This window comes from Gopherus evgoodei, chromosome 1 (genome assembly GCF_007399415.2).
Source record: "Gopherus evgoodei ecotype Sinaloan lineage chromosome 1, rGopEvg1_v1.p, whole genome shotgun sequence".
NCBI lineage: Eukaryota > Metazoa > Chordata > Testudines > Testudinidae > Gopherus > Gopherus evgoodei.
Genome location: NC_044322.1, coordinates 47,449,910 through 47,471,694, shown reverse-complemented (window position 1 = coordinate 47,471,694; position 21,785 = coordinate 47,449,910). Strand labels below are relative to the sequence as shown.

General features: G+C 38.3%; 1 protein-coding gene across 1 annotated transcript in view; it reads right to left on the bottom strand.

Moving 5' to 3' along the window:
- Nucleotides 1-21,785, bottom strand: part of NBEA (neurobeachin) — an 853,790-nt gene that overhangs the window by 113,181 nt on the left and 718,824 nt on the right. Inside the window, 3 exon segments of the mRNA XM_030563353.1 lie at nucleotides 5,149-5,234; nucleotides 5,237-5,288; nucleotides 15,009-15,121. Coding sequence (XP_030419213.1) covers nucleotides 5,149-5,234; nucleotides 5,237-5,288; nucleotides 15,009-15,121 — 251 coding nt within the window.

Here is a 21,785-nt window from a genome sequence, read left to right as displayed (position 1 = left end):
TGAATCACACAGTGTATTCACAGTACTTGGATAATTTAGCAACATTTAAGAAGAATTTAGCGATCATCAAATATAACAGTTTAATAGCCAACAAGTTCTTTCCCTGGGGTTTGGGAGAACTATACCCTGAATTTGTACTGAGATGAACTCTTTGATCTAATATATATTAGGATTTTAATTTAAGATATATTAAAGAAGTTTTTTGTAAAAGAACACTCTAGACTGGCCTCAGGTAAACTGCTTTACCCTAAGCGAAGACAGTATCTTCCCTACTAATTGCTCCCTGTCCTCCTTTTCCCATCAGCTCACTTAGAAACCTACAAGGTCCTCTGTCTTCATTTCCTTCTCAGAACAATATCTTAGCTTCTGATCAGTCATGTGTAAGAAGTACTCTTAAAAGTTCTTGAACACACTCCACACTTGAACACACTAAAGATTCTTGAGCATATGAGAGGCGGACACTCATTGCTCAGGACTAAGCAGAAACCAGGATAATACCTTTTAGAAGGGAGTTGGTGGAGCAGACCACCACCAGAAAAAAGTATGTTGGAGCTGGCCAACTGCAATGGCCAGTGCAGCCTGAGCACTATTCTAGTGTTTCTTCCCCAGATGTATTGCCTTAAGTACCTGACTACTTAACCTATGCCTAAGGCTACTCTTGATTATAATGATAAATGAAGTATGAAAATAGTTCAGGAAACCCTGTCACAAGCAAATGAAAAAAATATAAAATAAAAATTATTTTCTGATCACTACATATAACGTATTAGTTACTCCCATCTTAACTCCCTCCAGCACAAAAATGATAATGTTTAGAAAAAGTAGAAATACAAGGAGAAAGAATAATATTTCAGTGATTGTATATTTTTTAAAAGTATAATAGTGGTCATCTTGAAAAAAGTATAGCTTTTAGGTGTTTTCCTCTGTGGACTGAGATTGCATGACAAGAGTGTATATTAAAAGTTCTACAATCAATTAATAACTTACTGCTAAAATGGCACAAGGAAGTGAGTGAGTGTTTTTAAATAGAACAGTATGTGTGCATTGGTTGTTTATGATTGAGGGTGGGTAACTGCATTGATTAAAACAGTACATAGAGCAGACAGGCCAGTGCAAGTTTTTCAGGCAGCTCTGCCAATGCACCTCAGCCTCAACATGCACAATCCACTGTTCTCTTCCTCACTCTCATCTGAACAGAGACTGACAAACAGGCAAAGTCTTGTGATGGTTGGAGACCAATATAAAATTGACTACACAGCTTATGAACATTGGTGATCACATCCGATGTCCTGATTATGACAGAGGTCAGTGCAGCATCCAAAGTTTCAGAAGAAGGGTGTAACTTCCCCAGATTGCATCAAGTCAACTGTGCTATACCGTATACAGGGTGCAGGCAGGGAGGGGATATATTTCCTGACCCCTTCAGAAAATTATCTCAAGTCACAGAATTTATTAGGTTTCAGAGTAGCAGCCGTGTTAGTCTGTATCCGCAAAAAGAACAAGAGTACTTGTGGCACCTTAGAGACTAACAAATACATTTGTTAGTCTCTAAGGTGCCACAAGTACTCTTGTTCTTTTTGAGAATTTTATTACTTTAGTTTACATAACTACACATTATATTCATAAAATTATCCAGCCCTTTAAAAAAATCCAGTTAAAAAATTTCTCTCAGTTAGAAGGGCATTTAATCTCGCAGGCTATTACGTGCTATGTCAAATAGCATTTATTTGTTCTACATTTGCCAGCTATTAATTTCATTGAGTAACTCCTTGCTGGTAATATCATTAGCCAGGGAAAAAGGAAGACCAGTGGTTTTTTTTCTTTGCCTTGTAATTTGGAACACAATTCTTCTCCTTTTTAAACTAGAAATCCCAGTTTAAAAGCTACCATATTTTAATCTTGCCATATCTCTATTTCTGCTGCCCTTCAACATTTTACTTACTGTAGAGTTTTCTTAGGGCCACAGGACCAAAATTAGACCAGGACTCCTGAAAGTAGCACACCATTATCCAATGGAATTTCGCTGTTCCCTTTTCTATCCACTGAGCATTGTATTTTGCTTTATTGAACTGCTAATGAACATTGGTTACAGAGCTTCATTAAGTGATCCCCAATGATATCTAAATCTTTTTCCTTAGGGGATCTAGCAAGTTCATGGTCCATAAGTATATATATTAGAAAGCTTAGAGAATTTTTGCCAAAGTGCATTTCATTGCATTTATCCAATTTGAACTTCATTTGCTGTTGTGCTGCCCAATCTCCCACAGCATTTATGCCTATCTGGAATTTTGCACACTCCTTCACATTTTTCATTAATCAAAACACTTTAGTGTCATCTGCACATTTCAGCAAACTTTTATCCAATTCTCCAGTCAAATCATTAATTGACACTACTTCCAAACCTGAACCCTGGAGAAACAGGCATTAGAGGAACGATAACAAATATTTTCACTTGTAATCTAAGCAGGGATGAGTCCTATAACCACAGATCTGAACACCCTATCATTGCCAATATGGGAAATGCACACCTTAGTCAGCGGGGTTGGATTTTGATGGTGACAGGAGCAATAAAGGCACCCCTTTGGTTTAGGGAGGTCTATGGGTCAGGGAAGCATCCTCATCCTGTTCCCCTCCTCTCGCCACTCTGCTGCTTGGATTTGGGTGATGCCTGGTATTTGTATTGGGTGGCAAGGGTGCATATTGCAGTAGTGTCTGGGATAGGGCAAACTTTGGGCCATGGTCCTTGACTGATTTGTTCCCACCACCCCATTTGGGACTATTTAGGGGGCTTCCTGGATTTGAGCTGCCAGCTTCTGATGCCCTTAAGTTGCTCCACTCTTTCCTTCCTTCAGATAGATTCACTGGATCTCCTGGGATGTCAAGGGCTCAACCAATCACTTTTTTCAGGACTTCGAGAGTTTTTCCCACAAAGCAGAACTGGAAAACTGTTTTGTGGGTGTTTTCAACTTCTTGACACAAAAGAGGCCTGGTTGGTTAAATTAGAGTATTGATTAATGCAAATTGTGGATAGTTTCTAGTGAAGATTACAAGCTAGCAAGGTCATTTTGGGGACCTTCCAATTGTGGAATAACCAGTCATTGTTCTGGGGCATTGGCATGGAATGGCGGATATGTGCAGTGTTCAATGTTTGTGCATCTTGAAGCTCCTCTCAACTCAAGTCTCCAATTTCCTTAAAGGAAAGAGGGGAGGAGTCTGGCTTTCCATGTCAGGTCCCATTGGCTGACTGCGTGACAGGGGTGGCACATCTCATTTCTATGTTTTTTGGTGCTGGTCAAGTGGATTCGGCGGCGTTTCTGTAAGTGATCTGCCGGTCCAGTGCCTTCGGTATACCCATTGCCAAATTGCCAACAAAGCCGTGGGACCAGCGGACCTCCCGCAGAAACGCCGCCGAAGGCTGCCTAACTGCTGCCATCACAGCAACTGCCAGGCTTGCCGCCCCAGGCATGTGCTTCGTGCGCGGTGCCACCCCTGCATCCTACACAATTTGTTTTGTTGGAGTGGAGTGCTGTTTAACTCAAGTTTAATAATTTCTATAACAAGGATCGGCAACCTTTGGCATGCGGCTCACAGGTTCGGCCCATCGCAGCTCCCACTGGCCGCAGTTCGCTGCTCCAGGCCAAAGAAGGCTACAGGAAGGGCGCCCAGCACATCCCTTGGCCCATGTCGCTTCCCGCCACCCCCATTGGCCTGGAACAGTGAACGGCAGCCAGTGGGAGCCGCGATCGGCCAAAACCTGTGGAAGCAGCAGATAAACAAAACCAGCCCGGCCCACCAGGGTGCTTACCCTGGCGAGCCGTGTGCAAAGGTTGCTGATTCTTGTTCTATAATAATTTAATTTATAGTAATTCAATGAAGTTGAAGCCTTTAATCCATATTTCTATGTTTATGCCTCATTGCTCTGGTGTTCAGGCTGGATCCAAACTTTGCAGGTTGGGCCCATGGCTTGATCCCATTTACAAAGAGTTATTTAATTTATTTAAGGCCAGGTTTTCCAGAAATGAAAGACATTTAAAGTACTCTAACTGCTGTGCACATTTCAAAATATCCAAAAATACATATTGTTTTTGATTCATTTGGAACATACATTTTATTTTTCTGTCAATGGGGAATAAACCTTCAATTTCAGTGGCCCATAATTTTATGTCTGTTTCACTATAAAACTTGAATTCTATAATGACTGCACCACAATTAAGTTGGGGCAGAGTTTGTCTGGGGCTTACTCAGGAAGGACATCTCTGCTTTATTGGGACGTTGCAGGGGAAGGAAGGAGGTCAGAAACTGCCGTAAAAAATGTGCTTGGTAGTCAGCTTTGCAGCAATGACTTCCCTCTTCCCCCGAGGGTGGTGGAGGGCAAGTTCCAAGCCATGGGTCGGCTGGGGGACCTGGATGGAAACAAAGGGGGGCTGGTGGAAGCCCTGGAGAATTGATTTTAATAAGTATGGATTTGTCTGCACTGTACACTTTATCTGAAGGGTAGTCCCAGACATCTATATAATAAAGTTGCGGCCTGATTAAACTCCATAACAAGTTTCTCCTGTCCTTCTTGCAGTGTACCCGGACAATTCCCCCACTGGTCTGACAAAGCCTAAGGTGTTTGTTGTTGTTGAGTATTTTTTGTTTACTTTATTTTTTAAATTTCATGACATGTTGCAAAGCCTACCAGTACCTAAGTTATTAAACTGAGAAGGTAGCTTGAGTAGGTTGAACGTCTTTTACTATTACATGCATCTGACAAAGTGAGTACTCACCCAAGAAAGCTCATGCTCCAATACATCTGTTAGTCTGTAAGGTGCCACAGGACTCTTTTACTGTTTAGGAACTTTTCTTTGAGTTGACTTTTCTTTGTTAAGTTAGTTATTTGTCCTAGTTCCCTCCACACTTCAAGTTCTAAGCATGCCTCTGATTCTTAGGGCAGGAGGACCCTATCCCCACCCTAGTGGCTAGGGATTAGTAGACAGAGTGCAGATGGAAAATTTGTGAGGCTTTTACATGATTCAACATTCATCAGGAGGATCTGACTGGAATGTATTTATATAACTTGAAATATAGGCACTGGTACATATATACTAGAGAAAGAAACACAAGTAAACATATTAAATGAAAAGCAGGATCCAAAAGACTACTTACAATACGAACAAGCCAGGACAGCGTAGAAGTAGATGTTGAATAATGAGTGTTGTAGTGATAAGGCGGAGTCTGATCATCTTCCCAGTCTCGTAGCGCTCAGCATAGAACACTGCTCTCTTTGGGTTCAAAGCACCAATGGGCTGCAAAGAGATGAAAAGATGAATAATTTTAACAGATGAAGGGTAGTATGCTTTGGATCTCTGTGTCACTTTTATTCTGCATACATTAGCTAAGATTCACTATATATGAAATTCAGCAGCCAAGTGTAGATAACTTATTCCACATTGTGCTAATCCATTTAGATTACTGAGATGGATTTGGTATTTTATTTCAAAGGCTAGATCTACTAAAACTCTCATAACTTTTCTTTTCTTTTCCTTTTTTTAATTGACAAATATATGTGATCCACATCTGCAACGTTTCAAAGACTTTCTTGAAGTCAGAGTAGTTTCCCAATTAATGCAGTAACATTATTCTGGAAATACACTTTTAAATGGTATTTAAAATGTATTAAGACCAAACTAATATTTCTGTTATTGTCATTCACTGTAATGATACAGCTAATGAAAAGTGACTTTTGCTCACACAAGATACTTTGTAATGCACATTTCATGATGAAAAGATTTCACGCAGAACTGGTGGGTGGTGTTTGGTGATCCTAAGCAGAAATACTTGAAAACATTCATAGTCCTGCAAGACAGCAGCTACACTCTGAACAAAACAGGTTTCACAGAGAGAAACCAACAATCTTCTTACTTAAAAGAAATATGAATACTTGTGAGTTTTAATTTGTCATAATCCTTTGTAAAATACACTTGTTATGGCTGCCTGTCTATATTATTGGGCTATTGTGGAAAATATAGAAAGGTACTGGGATAAAGAAATACATTGGGAGGGAATATATATCAAACTGTGAGATAATACATGTAAAGTGATCTTATATATGTATTTTCAGATAAGATGTTATTAACTTATTTGTCTAGTACTAACTACTAACAACAAAAGCAATAGTAATCTGTTAAGAACCGTCAAGGATTAATTTTAGTATAAAATTAATAAATGTGGCTTCACGTTCAGAGGAACCACACAGTACTACACACTGGAATGAATCGTTCAAAATATATTGATGTTTTATTATTAGAATCCCAAAAGACTACTTCCATGTACATTACAATGATACAAATAATTAAGAGTCTGGGCGTTTGTATAATAAGCCCCTATTAATCAGGGATTTACAACTTGAACAATAAGCATTTACTCATGGATTTTGTAATTTTTTCTCAAATACTAGAAGTTGCTCAGCATTATTTTGAACTAATCAGCACATTTTAACATATACTCATAGCTAATATTTTATATCAAAGCTATAACCTGAAACTTATTTTACTTTATTATTACACTTGTATCTTTTATAGAAAATTGGTCTGGCCATTGGGAAAATGAAAGATGTGTACTCTAAATTTATTCTGGAGCATATTTTCATGGTTAGTTTAAAGTCACCTGACATTTGGAAAGAGTAAGACTATCAAACCAGTATGAATGCATCATCATTATGTTATGTATATCACTAAAAGCTATTACTAGCAGAGTTTTAATTAAGTATTTACTGGTTCTGAATTTCCCTGGTTTTTGAGATGTCTGCAGTTAATAGACTGAAGTACGCACATTTGTTTCACAATTTAAATAATGTACCTAACTTCAAAGATAGTTAATATGTTCATTTCTATTCTGCGAATAATTATACTTTGAGTCAATGCTGTGACCAGTATTTTCATATACTCTAAACATTCTGAGTGCTTAATACTTTGTGTGTCATGGGTATGCTAATGGCTTTCTCATATATGTAAAATGTCGAGTAATCCCTAAGGATCAGCCTTATCTGATACAGATGCACTGCAAGGCCTCACATAACATTCTTGAAAGAGAAGCATGACCCATTCCTAATCTCTTCCAGCGTCTTCTCAACTACTGAAAAAACAATAAAAATAAATATTTACATTTTTATTTTACTCATGTGTCATCAGTTATTCAATCTCTTCATCTTGTACAGTTTAGCTCTTGTGTCTAAAGAAAATCTCAACCTTGTTACAGTATATACTTTGCAAAAATCTTTGCTTAAACAATTAGTTTCTAGAAAGAGAAACTTACTAAAGGACTATTTTCTTTTCCTATTGATTTGACTACTATAAAATACACTTCCAGTCACCACAGAACTTTACTAATTCTCACAAATGTCCGGGGTCACTTTGTGATTAACTGGAATTCTGCAAAGGGTGAATGAAATAAAATGTACTGACTAGGAGCAATCTCACTGCTGCCGGTTAGGATTCACTTCCCAATCTCTATGGCTATTTGAAAGTTTTAAAGCTTTATTTTCAATTGCAAGGGTATAGTTAATGATGCTTGTTAACAATCAATGCTCATTTCTTCTGAGAAGCAAATACAGAATGAGTTAGTGTGACAGGATTTGTATCTTCCACAAGGTAAAAGCCAGTGAGAGTTTCTTAGTCCACTATAATAGCATCGGCAAATAATGGGAGCTTCAAATACAAAGATGTGACATATCAAGGTTTTATTATAAATATGTGCAAGATGGTCTAGCTTTGAGTGAATGTGGTTAGAGTAGGTTGGGAAACAAACCTCGAGAGTTCTAATCCTATATTTTAAACTGATTTGCGGTTGCATAGCCCTCACCAAATGAATCACAACCTCTTTTGTCCTCAATTTCTCCATCTGTAAAATGGGTATAAACATAAGGACTTTTGTGAGACTTCAATGATGCTTGAAAACTATTTTGAAATATTTTAATGGAAACAGTTCTACACTAGCAAGATGCGGGTTATTCTCTTTAATGGAGATTTACACCTACATTTCAAAGATATATTTTTGAGGTGAGCTTCTATGTTCTGTCATATTTAATGTACTGATGCTTCCATTTCTCTCGAGCAGCTGACAACATGATTTCCAAGCATCATAGAAAACATTGATGTCAAACACCACTGTGCTTCTGTGGTCATTTACCACTGAAGAAGTGATATTTCAATTTAGCAGTCTCATATTAGCTAAGGTTATACACTATTATTTTCAGTCATAAAGAGACAAGCTACTGCTTCTAGAAGATACATATTCAATCTACTTCATTATATTAAAAAGCCGTGTTCTGAAGACTACACTTATTCTCATCAATAATCTTTTCAGACTTAGAATTCAGTTTTCTTTCATTTACCTTAGGATTCATTGAATTGGGAGGATCTGAATCACACATAATGTGTTTGCTGAATAAAATGGATAATTTAGGCAAAACCCAATTGTCACTTCCTGCATGAAAAACCATGGAAGAGATCTTCTTATGTAGAAATCTCCATGAGGAATCCCTTGTCCCAGAGAGGGGACAAACAATGGAGGGAGAGAGATGGGGTTTGCTTCCATGTGGAAGGTGTCAACCTGACTCTCACCCACTACTCTGTACAGGTCACAGACTGCATGGTGGATGGATGGGTCAGTTGGGGAACTAGCCTGGTACTCTGAAGACCCTATTCAATTCCTACTGCATCACAGACTTCTTGTATGGCTATGGATGAGTCACTTGGTCTTTTTCTTTACCTCAGGTCTCCATCTGTAGAATGGGGATAGTACTTCCCTACCTCATTGGTAGTGCAAAGATAAGTCCATAAATACTTGGGGAAGTGTACAGATTATGCAGTAATGGGGTCATAAAAGCAACCTTGATAGAAGTGACTTTGTGTGTTGACATGCCTCCATGAGCTCTGGGGAATGAGGCCAAGCACCCTCTATACCTTTTGAATGAGTGTAGCATAAGCTTCTCACTCTCGCTAGGCCATCTCGCTAACCAGCGGAGAGGGCACAGCCCAGACATGGTCCTGACCGTATCCTCTCATTATTCCCTCTTTGGGCATGCTAGCACTGCTGTGAAAACTAGCCGTGAGAAGTTCTAATGCTTGCTGAGTGTAAGAACGAGATAGTTACTAGTCTAGATGATGTGTGCAAAGGGTACAACTCAGAATCATTTTAGAATTTGCTCCAGGTTAGAAATCTGCCATGTATTTAAACAAATTTTCTCATGAAGAAAGTCTCTTGATTTTGCTAACACAAACTAAAATTTTCAGATGAATCTGCAGAACACTTAATGAAACAACAAAAATATGACTTAACATCACTTCCATCCTTAGATCCCCTCCCCCAACATGTCTAATAGTCATGCTGAGAGAGATTACACCCCATAGTTGCATATGTGGAGAGGTCCTCCAGACATGGATATTCCCTTACTGCACAAGAGAGGAAGTGAATGGGATCAATAACTTCCTAGGCATTGTCCCTACCTCAGATTTCACAGAGAGTACCTATACAGGCCCCATTATCATGGCATCTGAGCAACTCACAACATTTAATCAATTTATCAGTAACAGCATCCCAGTGAGTTAGGGAAGTATTATCTCCATTTCACATACAGGTCACTGAGGCACAAAGGGATTAAATGACTTTCCCAATGTTCAACACAGGAAGTGTAAGGTAAAGCTGGGAACCCAAATATCCTGAGTCCCAGCCTTAGATGCAAGTCTAGTCTAGCAGTCTAATTTACTCAAGGCTAATTCACTGTTCTGACATTTCATGTTAAAAAATTATTATAGAAATTGTTACAAAATAGCCATTTCATCTAAATATAGAGTTTCCTTTGTTTTATAAAAAAAAGCATATTAATATTTCTTTAACTTCCTATGTTTAAAAAACCTCTTCTGCATAGGGTCATATCAATAATATCTAATTATTCACTCTACATGAGGTGTTTCTAAAATCTACCAACAAAGTAATCCACTATTTTACTATAGCCAAAAGTTTACCTCTGCAAGTTTGTAAAATAAAAGATTCTATAGCCACTAATGTCCAATCATTTTACTTTTAATGTACATACTGCACAAAAAGCTAGTCGTTACAACCTATCTAGTCAGCACAATTTGTGTGAAATTTTTCCATTGAAAACAAAGTGAGTATTTGGTTTAACATCAGAAAATTTCTGCTATTTGCTCCATGGCATGTTACCTGGATAACTGACTAATCTCTTTTGGTTTCCAGACTTTCAACCAGTGTATTGCTGATAAGTTTAATGCTTTTATCCATTAGACATGTTATGCTAACTCATGTGGTATTTGCCATTTTACTGGCTGTATTTATACAAGTATATTCCTCACTACAGTAGTGACAAATTTATCTTCCTACTGGTTTGGTCACTAAAATATTGCTGTTATATGGTCTTGTCCTATACAGTATCTATTTTATTTATTTATCTGCAGTCCTAATGCATGCAACAATGTGGAATTTGATTGCCAAGGAAATAATACCATGCGTAGATTTAATTTGGCTCGGTCTAAACAGTAAATTTTTTTAATTGATGTAAACAACACTGTAAGGTAGAAAATTTTAAAACTTAATTGAAGAACTTAAATGCTAAAAATTACTTTAAATTTATGCAAAATATAAGCTGTTTTATGGCTAGTAAATTAATATAGACTTTTTTCTTTCAGCATAACAACTCCTCATTCAGATTCTGAAGTATAGGAGTTTTGTTTAATACATTCATTTTTAAACTAAGAAAGGTAAATGCTTAATTTTATGGCTTATACAAGACTGAAATTAACTCATTTCCATGTTGGTGGTATATTTACATGTGGTAAAGGGCAAAGTTAAAAATAAAATGAAGAAATTTGTGCAGCTTAGGTCTGGTTAGAAAAGCTTTTGCTAACCACATAAACTCCATTACATAGTATACAGACATTTGGCAGTATTCAGAGTGGTTTGCCTTGAAATACTCACACTTGGGTGTGTTCATTTGCATTATTACATTAGAAGCCTTGAGGCATTATCACTTTCTTTTCTTAAAGTGGCACAGTAATATGGGAAAGTGGTTACGCTTATCATCATCTGTCAGTCAAACACCTTCCGCATTAACAAAGTATAATTTTTTCCACTCAATGAATGGGCGTGTGATGGCTCATACACATGTCAATATTAGTAGGACTTTGCCTTACGAAGAAACCATTTTATTTAACAGGATGCATGACTGGAAGTAAATGAGGAAAAATTCCCATTTACACTTTAATGAACAGGGACAATGTAGCTTGTCAAACTTATGCACTCACTGTAATTTTGGAATAAACGTCAAATAATTTTAAACAAACAAATCACATTAAATTCTAAGTGCTATCCTTAAAGAAATTCAGTGTACAATATGACCTGAACACACATTTCTCATGTGAATACTCACGGCCACTGGTATTTTTGCATGGGAAATCTCAACAAATGAGAAAAGAAACAGATCACCTGATGGTTTGGTAGTGAAAAGATAATCTATGTATCTATGACAGCCTCTTTCATTAGCTTTTCGTCCTGTCAAACAATAAATATAACCTTTAACCTTGTGTATGTAATGAATAAAACTTGAGCTTACATTGTCTAATCAAATGAGGGGTCCAATATATCTTACAGCTACAGCACCTTGATTGCCCCCGTGCCCCTTTTATAAATCTCCAATTAAGCATGTAAGGGAAAAAAACCAAGGGATAGAAAATTTGACAGAATACTATGAACAAAGAGAATGTGCCTATTTTTAAACTAGTATTTAAATGTAATTGTTTGTGACTGGACAAGCAGTTCCTTAAACATACGAAGATACTATAATGATAGATGCAATACAGCAACCTGAACAATACAGAATGAAAACACTGAGGTATAATGTAAGCTCAAAATTATTTTGTTTTATGGAAATGTAAATATACAACTATGGTACTAAATAAATGTAAAAATGAACATGACTTACTATAATACTATTTATACTTGTCACTTATATGGTGAGTAAATTATTAAATTAAAAATTATTTTCCATAAAATATAAACATTAGTATTATATAAAATACCTGACTCAAAGCAACAAAGATATGGAAATGTAAGGCAGCTGAATTTTATTTCCTTGCTTTTGTGGGTTGTGTCAGGTATGTTAAGTGTGTAGGAACCGTAACTGCTTCTGGGAAAAAAAAATTTAGGGTATTAATTTCCTACACTTTTTTTTTTAAAAGGATGGAGACTTGGGCAACGGCGTTGAGGGTAGACCTGTGGGAGGTAGAAGTGCAGCAGCTACCAGAGAAGATTTTATCCATCAGTCGCTATGCAGGAAGTCCTAATGTGCCAGGAGCAGTGCAGGAACACTTCTTTGTTGTAGATTAAAATCTGACAGAAAGGGATAGCTCCTGATGGAGAAGATTGTACATGTGCCCAGTTCTCCATCAATCTGACCTGTGTGCATAGCACACAATCTTTCAACTGTAATGTGAATAATGACTAAAATTAGCAACTCCACTAGACTTACTCAGGATCCACCTCTCTACCAAATTTTGTGGAGACAGACAATGAAAGTACGATTGCCAAGAAAAAATTTCAGCCACAGTCCAATGATAAAGACTTCCTGTTGAAATGTTTGAAGAGTAACGAGACAAAAACTACACAGAATATTCAAAAGGCACAAAAACTAACCATGTGTGAAACAGTCAACTACCTTCACAGAAAAATAAAAATCTATGCTCCATTTTAAGTCCATTTTGAAATGCAACCTATTTAGTTGCTACGAGGCGCCATCAGAATAACGTGTTAATGAAAGCTTATAATTCCGTTCCTTTTATCCATAAGAACCCTACGCGGTTTGCAGATTAAATATAGGGATGGCTTTTTCCACCACTGAATACACCCCACATCTTGGTTGCAATGCAGCAGCTATTCTGCTTCAGCAACACTATATACAATGGATTTCAACAGAGGAACTGCTGAGCACTTTGAACTTTTCCAATTTGAACCATAGGGTAATTTTAGATTAACAGGATATAATTATCCAAACTGGGCAGTATAGGATTCTGAGGTAAAGCATTATTGTGAAAAGTGGGAAAAGATTCTTTAATATGAACACAAGTAGTCAGGGACTTGTTTTTGAATCTCCTCTAAAAGAGCAGCACAGCACTCCCTAATACCACAGAAAACAAAAAAACAACAAAAAAAAAAAAGGCAGGCTAATTCACTAACAAGTCACTATCTACTCAAAGAAAAGTGAACCTACTAATCAGTAAGCTACTCCTGTAACACCTGTGTTCCTTGGTGGGATCCCATCCAAATATGGACTCAATCAGACCTAAATTGTTTAAAAAAACTCTCATGAAACCATACTCTGGAGTAATCTCAGTGCATTGTACTATGCAAACTGCTGCATGCTGCTGCAAATATTAGGAAAGCAAATCTGAGAGATTTTGAAGAGATGAAGATTCTTATTCATATGTTTTATAATTATCATAAACAATATTGAAAAGTGAAAAACTATTTTCACATCTCTTGGGAATGACATGACATACTCGTACTATCAAAGCTGATATCCTATTATTGTAGATTTTGTTGTCACTCGATATAAATTACAGCATCATTATATACTTGCAAAGAATTTCTTTGGAAATTTTTAAATAATATTGTGAAAGAGCAGAGTGCCCTGCATAACCTGAGGCTAGACCTCAACCAGTTTGTTTAGAGCAGGCCTTTTTAAAATGTAATTTAGGTATTTATGGTTTTGAAGAAAAATATGGGTTATATGCAGGTTTACCATTGAATCAGTCCCTCCAGCTGCTTTAGCTATCCAAGTACTATCCATACATGCCAAGTGCAAAATTAGTCTAGACGTGTCATGAGAGCAGGCTTCCCAACAAGATTACAGTACTTCTGGCTTCTAGAGGTACTGCAAGGAAAGTCCTTCTAGCATTTATTCTCCCAATCACCACTGTATCAAGGAAATTCAGAGATGCATGGAAATGAAATAAATATTTTAAAAGTTAACTACATGTGTCAAGATATGTTTATTTCTATTTGTCTTTCTCTCAATTTGTAAAATTGCTAATACAATATGTTTTGTTTACAACTATTTGGATGAGATCTTGATATCTAGGAATACACACATCTACCCTCCTGTAGCCAATCAATAAAGGATATAAAAACACCATAATATAAAGATTCAGTCTAAAACAGAAAAAAGTCTTATCTAGGTGACATCCTAAAAGGACAAAATTATGTACCATAGAAATCACCTTCTACTTATGAAATTATTTTGTCATTTACTCTTTTAGTGTGCCATGTAATGGCAGTTGAGCTAAGGAAAACTATCCTTATAAACCTGAACCTAAAATAACATAACTGCAAAAATGGTTCTGACACATGTGCCAAATGTTGTCTTTAACAGGGCATGTTGGGGACTTTATGCTTGCTTTCCTAATCTATATTTGAATTTTCACACAAGTCCACAAGGCTGAAAACTAATGATTTCAGGAGGTATGGAAACCTTCCTTTTTATATTCACAGGAGGTTTAATATGTCTCAAACTAGTTTTGCCACTGTGCTCGTAAAATACATCAGACACCTTAAAAAAAGTTCCCATTTAACACTTATTTGATATAACAAAACAATACCAATCTTCCATAATAAAAAATATCAAAATAACTTATAGATTAATAGGCTTGGAAGGGTCCTCAGAAGATCATCTAATCCAATCCCCTGCTCAAAGTAGGACCAATCCCCAGACAGATTTTTGCCCCAGATCCCTAAATGGCTCCCTCAAGGATTGAACTCACAACTCTGGGTTTAGCAGGGCCAAAGCTCAAACCACTGGGCTATCCCTCCCCCCATTAGTCTTCATGAGCCTTTATAAAATAATTATCTTTTCCTACCAACTTATTAATTCCACCTATTTAGTAACAAAAATTAAAAATATTCTATTTCATTAAGAAGTTGCCTAGATTTCTTTAACATAAATGGTTGAAAATTACCTTTGAAAGATCCCTGAAGTTGCCTGGTAAGGTCAGGTCCAACTCTTCTGATTCGTAGTTCGTTAACACCCATGGAAATACAGGGTATTGGTTTAGATCATTGTATGTTCGTCCTAATGAAGAAAAAACAATCTTGTAAAAGTTATGAAATATTGTCTATTTATGCTACTGATAAACAATCCAGTAGTAAATTATCTTTATATTTGTTGTATCTTATGTTTCCGATTATCTGCTATTATATTAATACAGTTATCACCTGAAGGGAAAAACACGCTCCCATTTGCATGTATGTGAATGAAAATTAGAAGACAGCAGCCACATAGGTTATGCGTAAGAAGAAGAGAAGGCAAAAAAACCAAAAAACACATGCCACTTAATCCTATTTGATAGCCTCCATCAGGAGCGGCGCCAGGGTTTTTGGCTCCCTAGGCGGGGGTCCTTCCGCGCTTGCGGTTGGCAGCAATTCGGCGGTGAGGAGATCCTTCTGCGCTCCCGGTCTTCGGAGCCCTTCAGCGGCGGATCCTGGAGTGAGTGAAGAACCCGCCGCAGAATTGCCACCGAAGACCTGGAGCGCAGAAGGACCCCCGCCGCCGAATTGCAGCCCCCCCCAAATCCTGTGCCCTAGACGACCACCTAGGTCGCCTAAATGGAAGCACCGGCCCTGGCCTCCATTAATGAACAACATTCTTAACATCTGTTGAAATCTAAAGTTGGAAAAATCATTTTTGTTTAAGTGTATCCATTGTGACGAGTGTGATACATATGGTAAGGTAACAAATAAAGAAGTGGGTCCAACCTGCAAAGTTCAGAATTGGATCTAGTCTCTTCCAAAGTTTTGGGAGTTTGAATCTCAGGTTTGAGGTTTGGGCCCATCTCTCCTAATATTGGTTTACCCAAAAGGGTTAATTGCACGCCATCTCCCATGATGGTGGAGGGTGCCTTTCCTGAGAAACAGGTGAAATTCCACTGCAGTGGTGGGAATGGGACTGGAGGTAAGTCTGGCACACTGCCTGCCCAGCGTGAAACCCTGTTCTAATGACTTTTTTAACATAGTAGCGCAAAGGGAGTAGGAGATCTGCAAGGAGCTAGGATGATCTGCTACTATGCAGATTATTTTAATCTTCCCACCCATTGGGTGTGTATCTAAGCCCCATGGAGGCTCCTGCAGCCAGCAGGCTTAAGTAGCTTCTGCAAGGCAGCTCTGTGCTTGCTTCTCAATTCAGGGAACAACTGCGCTCCACTCCTTGCCCCCAGTATCCCGCCCATCTACTCAGGCTGGTATTAGGCTTGTGATCAGAGCCTTAATAAATTATATATTATCCTCTACACGTTGGACTTAAATCATGGAAGAACATTGTGGAGAACTATCTGGACTACATACACAAAGTAATGTCAATCCTATAAGATGTAGTTTAATCTAAAGCATTGAATGGAAGGAGGGAGGGAGGGTATGTAGGGTGTGCATGAGTGTGTTGTAACCGAAGATATCAAACCAAACTTCTATTACAATAATGTTGATCTGGGCATGGTGGCAAATGAGAACAGACACAGGAATGGATTTTAAGCAGCAGCCCACAATGTCATGAAACTTAATGTAGGGGAGGAGCCCTATGCTCCCTGTCTCTCTCTCTCACACACACACACACACCAGGCACTTTAAGTGGTTCCAGGGGTCCTATCATATAATCCATAATTCAGGATAGCTTCTCGTCTGCCTATTCCAGGACTCAACTCGCTCAATTGAGACCTACCACCCTCACCCCCAATCTCACAAATGGGACAGAGGGTATTAAAGGGGGACCTCATCTTGTGAAGAAGATTAAGGTTTCCCCATAAACCATGAGCACGACGGTTCATCAGCAGATAGGTCTTTTACTTTTGTGAATCATTTAAACCACACTGGGAACTGACCATAAGTTGTGATGAACTAACACTGCTACCACAAATTACTAAATCTTTATTCCTATTTAACTTAACTGCACCTCCAGGATGCTGAGGGAAAGCAGTTGCTGAAACAGAGCAAAGAGAGACTCCACATGGCCAGGATTAGGATTTAAACTAATGGAAGAAGGGGGGCCAATCAGCTCCCTTTCTCCCAGAGCTGGTCAATGATTAGCTAGACTCAGGAGGAAGAGGGAATACCCCCTTCATCTCCCCAGCATGTATTCTCCTCCTCCCATCATCTGGTCACCACCAGCCCCATCAAGTTTCCCATCTGTTGAAATGGGTGGTGGATTTCATTTTAATGTAACTTCCTAACTATTGTCAAGATGAAAAATCTCCTCAAAAGACTGAATTTAACTCTAGTCCCAAGGCATCTTCCCCAAATCTAAGAAACAAATCCCCATTACCACAAGTAAGCAGTTCAAATTAGCAAAGTCAATTTGTAGATCCAATTTCTAACAATAATTTGCAGTTAAAATCAATCAATTGGAAATTCTGAATGAATTGCCAACTAGAAGATGGTAAATATGAAAGAACCTATATCCATGTCAACTAGTAGCTAGAAGTAGTAAAAAAAACCCCTCAATTATATGAAACATTAAAAAAACAAGTCCCTTAATCCTGCACCAGCTACCATATTGACTTACTGAGAATCACATAATATGCAACATGATTCTTTTAAAAAATCATGTAATAAATACGTGTGTGTGTGTTGTATGTATTAAATTAACATACTGAAATAACCTACGTTAACAATTCCCAGTCCTGCTGCAGATTTACAGCCCTGTCTCACTAACTGCTTCCTTCCAGATTTTGGACAGATTCCTGGGATACAAAACGCAGCACAGGGAAACACAGGCTTCCTTGTTCTGGGCAGTTCTACAGAAAAATCATGTCTGTTTTAGTGAAATATAAAACTTTCATTGCTCCACAAACACTCTATTTTTTCAATGAATGTTGATAAACAACAAGCATTTCTCTATTTTTACATACAGTCTCACTGATACCAATAAAAGTAGTATTAACAGTTTTTTGTTCTTATTTTGTACTTTTAATAAATCAGTGTTATATCAGAAAATATAAAATTAATTTAGCTACAATAGGAATTGGAAAGGAAAATTGATCTAATACCTATATATGTGCAATGTACAAAAAAGACGAAATAAATACAAATACAGTTCTCACATAATATCAACAATTACTACATCAATGAATATGTTTCTTATAAGACTCCTAGAGCAGATGAACATTTATCAAACATATGATTCAAGGAGCATACAAGAATTATCAGCATAAAGGAGAGAGGGGAAAGGTGTTCAGTGGCTAAAGCAAAGGAATGAGTATTAATAGTTTTAGTTCTTCCTCCTTGCCTTTGCAAAAGTTTTGAAGTAACATCCTGGTACAGTTGCTTGACTTTACTGTGCCTTCATTTTCCACATTTGTAAAATGGGATATCAATTTCCCCTCCCTAAAAGGGTTTAATTAATTATTAGTAAAGATCTTGGAGATCCTCAGATGAGAACACAGGAACATAATAACGGCCATACTGGGTCAGACCAATGGTCCATCTAGCCCAGTATCCTGTCTTCCAACAGTGGCTAATGCCAGGTGCTTCAGAAGGAATGAAAAGAACAGACAATCATTGAGAGATCCATCCCCTATTGTCCACTCCCACCTTTCGGCAAAGTAAACAGAGGCGAGGGACATTCAGAGAATGGGGATGCTATTGATGGACCTGTCTTCCATGAACTTATCTAGTTCTTTTTGGAAACAAGTTATAGTTTTAAAAGAATGGTGCTGTAGAACTGCAAAGGATTTTATTATTTTAAAATAAATGTGCTGATGTTGTCTTCCCATATCATCATCTTGATTGAAGCCAATGGGACTACTGGCATGAAATGGTTAGCAGTTTGAGCCTGATGCCATCACAGGAATCTTTCTCCCTCCTTTCCTCTGAACTCTCTGTACTTCAATACTACTGTATGGGTTTCTTTCATAAATGAAGAAGAGTATAATAATTCTATACCATAAAGCAACTCAAGAAGCAAGACTACAATAAATGATAAAATATTTCAGATAAAATAATTTAACTGTTGAATCCATAAATCACTTATATAATTTATTCTAACGTTTATTTATACATATTCACTGAGAGGTAGTATGGCCTAGCAAATTAAGCAAGGAACCGTAAATCAGGAGACTTGGGTTATGACTTGCCATGTGGTTTTGGGCAAGCCACTTAATCTTTTTTTGTTTGTTTCTGATTTGTAAAATGGGGAGGATAATATTTCTGTCTCACCCTCTCTCTGGCGTGTTGTATTAATTAGTTAATATTTGTAAAGTAGTTGAATATATAAAAGATTGTATAAACACTAACCATGGCTGGTATAAATGTTATTTATAAAATGTTATTCAATATTAATTCAACAATTTTATACCATTAACATATAAAATAAATTGAGTAAATGAATGTTAATATACATTATGAATGTAGACTCAGGGCTTGTCTACATCAGAAAGTTGCAGCGCTGGTGAGGGAGTTACAGCGCTGCAACTTTGAAGGTGTACACATCTGCAGGGCACCACCAGCGCTGCAACTCCCTGTTTGCAGCGCTGGCCGTACTCCCGTTTTGTCTCGGGTGTAGAGGATCCAGCGCTGGTGATCCAGCGCTGGTAATCCAATGTAGACAGTTACCAGCGCTTTTCTTGACCTCCGTGGAAGGAGGAAGCCTCTGGTAATCAAGCTGGTTTCCTTTCCCGGTTTGCTCTCTCGGTCCCGGAGCCAGCCAGCAAACCGCAGGGAAGGAGACCTGCTTGCTCGGGGTTCCGGGACCGAGAGAGCAAACCGGGAACGCCGCGGTTTGCTCTCTCGGTCCCGGAGCCAGCCAGCAAACCGCAGGGAAGGAGACCTGCTTGCTCGGGGTTCCGGGACCGAGAGAGCAAACCGGGAACGCCGCGGTTTGCTCTCTCGGTCCCGGAGCCAGCCAGCAAACCGCAGGGAAGGAGACCTGCTTGCTCGGGGTTCCGGGACCGAGAGAGCAAACCGGGAACGCCGCGGTTTGCTCTCGCGTTCCCGGAGCCAGCCAGCAAACCGCAGGGAAGGAGACCTGCTTGCTCGGGGTTCCGGGACCGAGAGAGCAAACCGCGGCGTTCCCGGTTTGCTCTCTCGGTCCCGGAACCCCGAGCAAGCAGGTCTCCTTCCCTGCGGTTTGCTGGCTGGCTCCGGGACCGAGAGAGCAAACCGCGGCGTTCCCGGTTTGCTCTCTCGGTCCCGGAACCCCGAGCAAGCAGGTCTCCTTCCCTGCGGTTTGCTGGCTGGCTCCGGGACCGAGAGAGCAAACCGCGGGGAAGCTGGTTTCCTTTCCCAGTTTGCTCTCTCGTCCCGGAACCCCCCTTGAAGCCGCCCAACAGCGCTGCAGTGTGGCCACATCTAACACCACTTGCAGCGCTGGTTGCTGTAAGTGTGGCCACTCTGCAGCGCTGGCCCTATACAGCTGTACTAATACAGCTGTAACAACCAGCGCTGCAAAATTTTAGATGTAGACATGGCCATAGTATGTACAAGATGTCATAGGGTATTGTATTTATGGATATCTGGATGGACAACAGTGATGTTGTGGTATAATGGGATTATATATCCATAATTCTAAACATGCATAAATATCACTGTTTAACTCCACAAGGAACAGTCTCCTGATTGCTTTTGATCCTGCTATTATCATTTACTGACTATAAAGAGCAGACAATATTCATCATAATACCACTTGTTTGGTGTTTATATACAAGAATTGCTACTGTTTTGTTGAATAATTATAAAACATACACCTGTACTGCTTTTGGTAGACACTGTACCTTTTCAGCAGTTGCAGATTTTTCATCAGCTAAGCTTTTAGAGATTAATGTTAAAGACTGAATATTAAATATTGCAAGCCTATGACACTAATCTACCTGAACAATAAAACTGAGGTACAGTAAATGAGATCTCAGAAATACTGGATATGTTTCTTTATTAAAAAAAACTTTTTAATTAAACCATCCAATTTAATGTTTTTATATGGCACTTTAGTTTTGAAGGTAAAGTGATCTAGAGACAGCTGACAAAGAAATTATAACTGCAATTCCGTGGTGAAAATGTTAATGACAGCAAAATATTGTTTAATTAGATGATTGCAGCATCTGGATTAACACTCTTTAAGAGCGATGTTCCTGTGCTTGTCTGCTTCTTCACACTTTACAGACATTTTGTCATCTCTAGGTCATTAGGAAAGAATTTTAATGATTTTTCTAGAAGCAAGCAGTTCGAGTTACATCTAATTAGATGACAATAATAAGCCCAGGACATGCAGTAGCTAAATATATACATAATTAACCAGTGAGGGCTTGTACATCACAGGGTAAAAAAGTGGAAAATGCTAAACAGGAGAAAAAGAGGAAGGGGGTAGAAGTTGGTCTACATTCATTACCTGGATGTACCATTTTCCCCACAAACCTTCAAAAAAGAATAATCCCCAGTCCTTACAGGAAATCATTTAAAAGGAACTCTGTACATAATTACTCCCAGTATTTGTTAGAAGCCATGGCATACAGGCATTTAAAAAAAAAATATGGTAATTTACATACCTTAAAAAAAAAAAGCAGAAATCAGTTAAAAGTCTGAGAATTAGATTTAAAATTTAATACGTTAAAACCTGGGCACCACAGAGAGATCTCAGCACAGATTTGTTATAACACTCTCTCCCCAATTCCGATTCTTGTATCTTGTATTATTTTAAAGCTTCCCTCCACCTATGTTCTTACCAAGTGAGAATAGTAAGAAAACACTTTTTTTGCTGT